Raw genomic sequence first — 2,508 nt, forward strand, 5'->3', positions numbered from 1 at the left:
GGGGGGGATGTGGGAGCACCGGTGGGTGCACGTGGGTGGGTGGGGACGTGGGTATGGGGGCGTATGTGTGAGTGCACAGTTGTGTCTGCGTGGTGTGGAGGAAGACGCACATGTGTGTTGGGGTGTGTGTGTGTGCATGTACATGCTGGCGCATACGTGTGTGTGTGCAGGGAGGGGTCTCTGCATGTATGCACATACATGTGTGTACGCACACATGTATGTGTGTGGATGTATGCAATGCACACGTGTGTGTGTGTGCGTGGATGTATGCTTTCACATGGGCATGCATGCATGGCTGTATGCTTGCACGTGGGTGTGCATGCAGGGAGGTGTGTGCACATGTTTGCACGTACATGTAAGTGCATGCATGGAAGTAAATGTGCACATTTGCACATGGGTGCGTGCACGCCCATGTGTATCAGAGTGCCATGTGTCAGCGTGGGGGTGAGGGAGGGGCGGGGGCAGGGGAGCGTGCTGGGTGTGAACGGGTGGGGGGAGGGGTGTGCACACGTGTCTGTGCATGTGTGTATCACCCGCTGGCCGTGCTGGGGCGCATGTGTGTGGCTGGCCCCATGTGCTGCATTTTTACCAGTGTGTGTATTTGCACACACATACAGTTGTGCAGTGGCATATATGTGCTGATGTGTGTGCAAGGGCATGTGCACATATGTGTGCACAAAAGTGCATGAGAGGATGTGTGTGTGCATCCAGAGGAGTGGATTGCATGTGCATGCAGGGCACTGTGTGTGCGCAGAGGCCATGCATGTGTGTGCTTGTGCGTGTGCATGCTTGTGTGTGTGTATATGTGTGTATGTGTCTGTGCTTGTATGTGCATGTCTGCTCGTGCATGTATGTGTTTGTGCATATGTGCTCGTGCATGTGCTTATGTATGTGCTTGTGCAGTGTGTGTTCATGTGTGTGTGTGCTTGTGTGTGTATGCGCTTGTGCATTGTGTGTGTTCATGTGTGCTTGTGTGTGTGCATGCGTGTGCGTGTTTGTGCTTATGTGTGTACCTGTATGTGCATGCCTGCTTATGCATGTATGTGCTCGTGTGTGTGCTTGTGCATGTGCTTATGTGTATGCTTGTGTGTGCTTGTGTGGGTGCGTGCTCGTGTGCTCGTTATTGCTCCTGTGTGTCTGTGCTTGTGCATGTGTGCACTCCTTTGTGGGTGTGTGTGTGCTTGTGCGTCTGCACACTCCTTTTGTGTGTATGTGCGTGCTCACATGTGCTCGTGTCTGCGTGTGCCCCTGCGTGTGCACACCAGCCCATACCAGCCCCCCCCCGCCGCCCCCCAGCAGCCACAGCTGCCGAGGGTATTACCGGGGATGGGGGGGGTCCCTAATCCCGGCCGTGCCCCCCCTTCAGGCGCACGAGCGGCTGGAGGAGACGAAACTGGAGGCGGTGCGGGACAACAACCTGGAGCTGGTGCAGGACATCCTGCAGGACATCGGCCACCTGGCAGGGCAGGACAGCGCGGCCGCCGAGCTGGCCCGCATCCTGCGCGAGCCACACTTCCAGGTGGGCCTGCGAGGCTACCCTGCCCTCCCCCCGCCACACTCAAGTGTGCAAGACACGGGGGTGACAGTCACCTCTATGCCTTGCAGTCCCTGCTGGAGACCCACGACTCGGTGGCCTCCAAGAGTTACGAGACACCCCCCCCTAGCCCCATTCTGGACCCCACCTTCAACAACCAGCCCGTGCCCCCCGACGCCGTGCGCATGGTGGGCATCCGCAAGACGGCTGGAGAGAACCTGGTGAGACCCCGGCCCGGGGTGCTGGGGACACTGCTGGGACATTGCGGGGAGCTGGGGACATGTCGGGCATTGCGGAGTGCTGGGGTAACTGGGGACATTGCTGGGTCCTGGGGACATTGTGGGGTGCTGGGGACGTTGTGGGGTGCTGGGGACATTGTGGGGTGCTGGGGTAACTGAGGGCATTACTGGGTGCTGGGGACACTTGGGGCGTTGCAAGGTGCTGGGAGCATTACGTGGTGCTGGGAACTTTGGGGACATTGCTGGGGACATGGAGGACATTTCTGGATGCTGGGGACGTTGCTGGGACATTGCTGGGTGCTGGGGACACTGGGGGGTGCTGGGGACTGGGGATATTGGGGGGTGCTGGGGATATTGGAGACACTGCTGGGTCATTGTGGGGTGCTGGGGACATTGTGGGAAGCTGGGGACGGTGGGGTCATTGGGGACATTGTGGGGTGCTGGGACATCATGGGATGCTAGGGACATTGCAGGTGCTGGGGACATTGAAGGCCTTTTGGGGTGCTGGGGACATTGGTGGGGTGACTGGCGGGTGCTGGTGGGGTGCAATGGGACGCCACACTGTGGGGGGGGGGACAGGGGGTGGCGCTGACGCGGGGCTGTGCCCCCCCCTTCCCTGCCCCCAGGGGGTGACATTCCGGGTGGAGCGGGGGGAGCTGGTCATCGCCCGCATCCTGCACGGGGGGATGGTGGCGCAGCAGGGGCTGCTGCACGTGGGGGACGTCATCCGGGAGG

The 2,508-nt window shown here is 60.1% G+C and overlaps 1 protein-coding gene across 1 annotated transcript in view; it reads left to right on the forward strand.

The window, feature by feature from the left end:
* Window positions 1-2,508, forward strand: part of MPP2 (membrane protein, palmitoylated 2) — an 8,160-nt gene that overhangs the window by 1,821 nt on the left and 3,831 nt on the right. Inside the window, exons 3-5 of the mRNA XM_014958918.1 lie at window positions 1,367-1,519; window positions 1,606-1,755; window positions 2,400-2,508. Of these exons, the coding sequence (XP_014814404.1) occupies window positions 1,367-1,519; window positions 1,606-1,755; window positions 2,400-2,508 (412 nt within the window). The remainder of the gene's footprint in view (window positions 1-1,366; window positions 1,520-1,605; window positions 1,756-2,399) is intronic.

This window comes from Calidris pugnax, unplaced genomic scaffold (genome assembly GCF_001431845.1).
Source record: "Calidris pugnax isolate Ruff unplaced genomic scaffold, ASM143184v1 scaffold335, whole genome shotgun sequence".
NCBI classification, from domain to species: domain Eukaryota; kingdom Metazoa; phylum Chordata; class Aves; order Charadriiformes; family Scolopacidae; genus Calidris; species Calidris pugnax.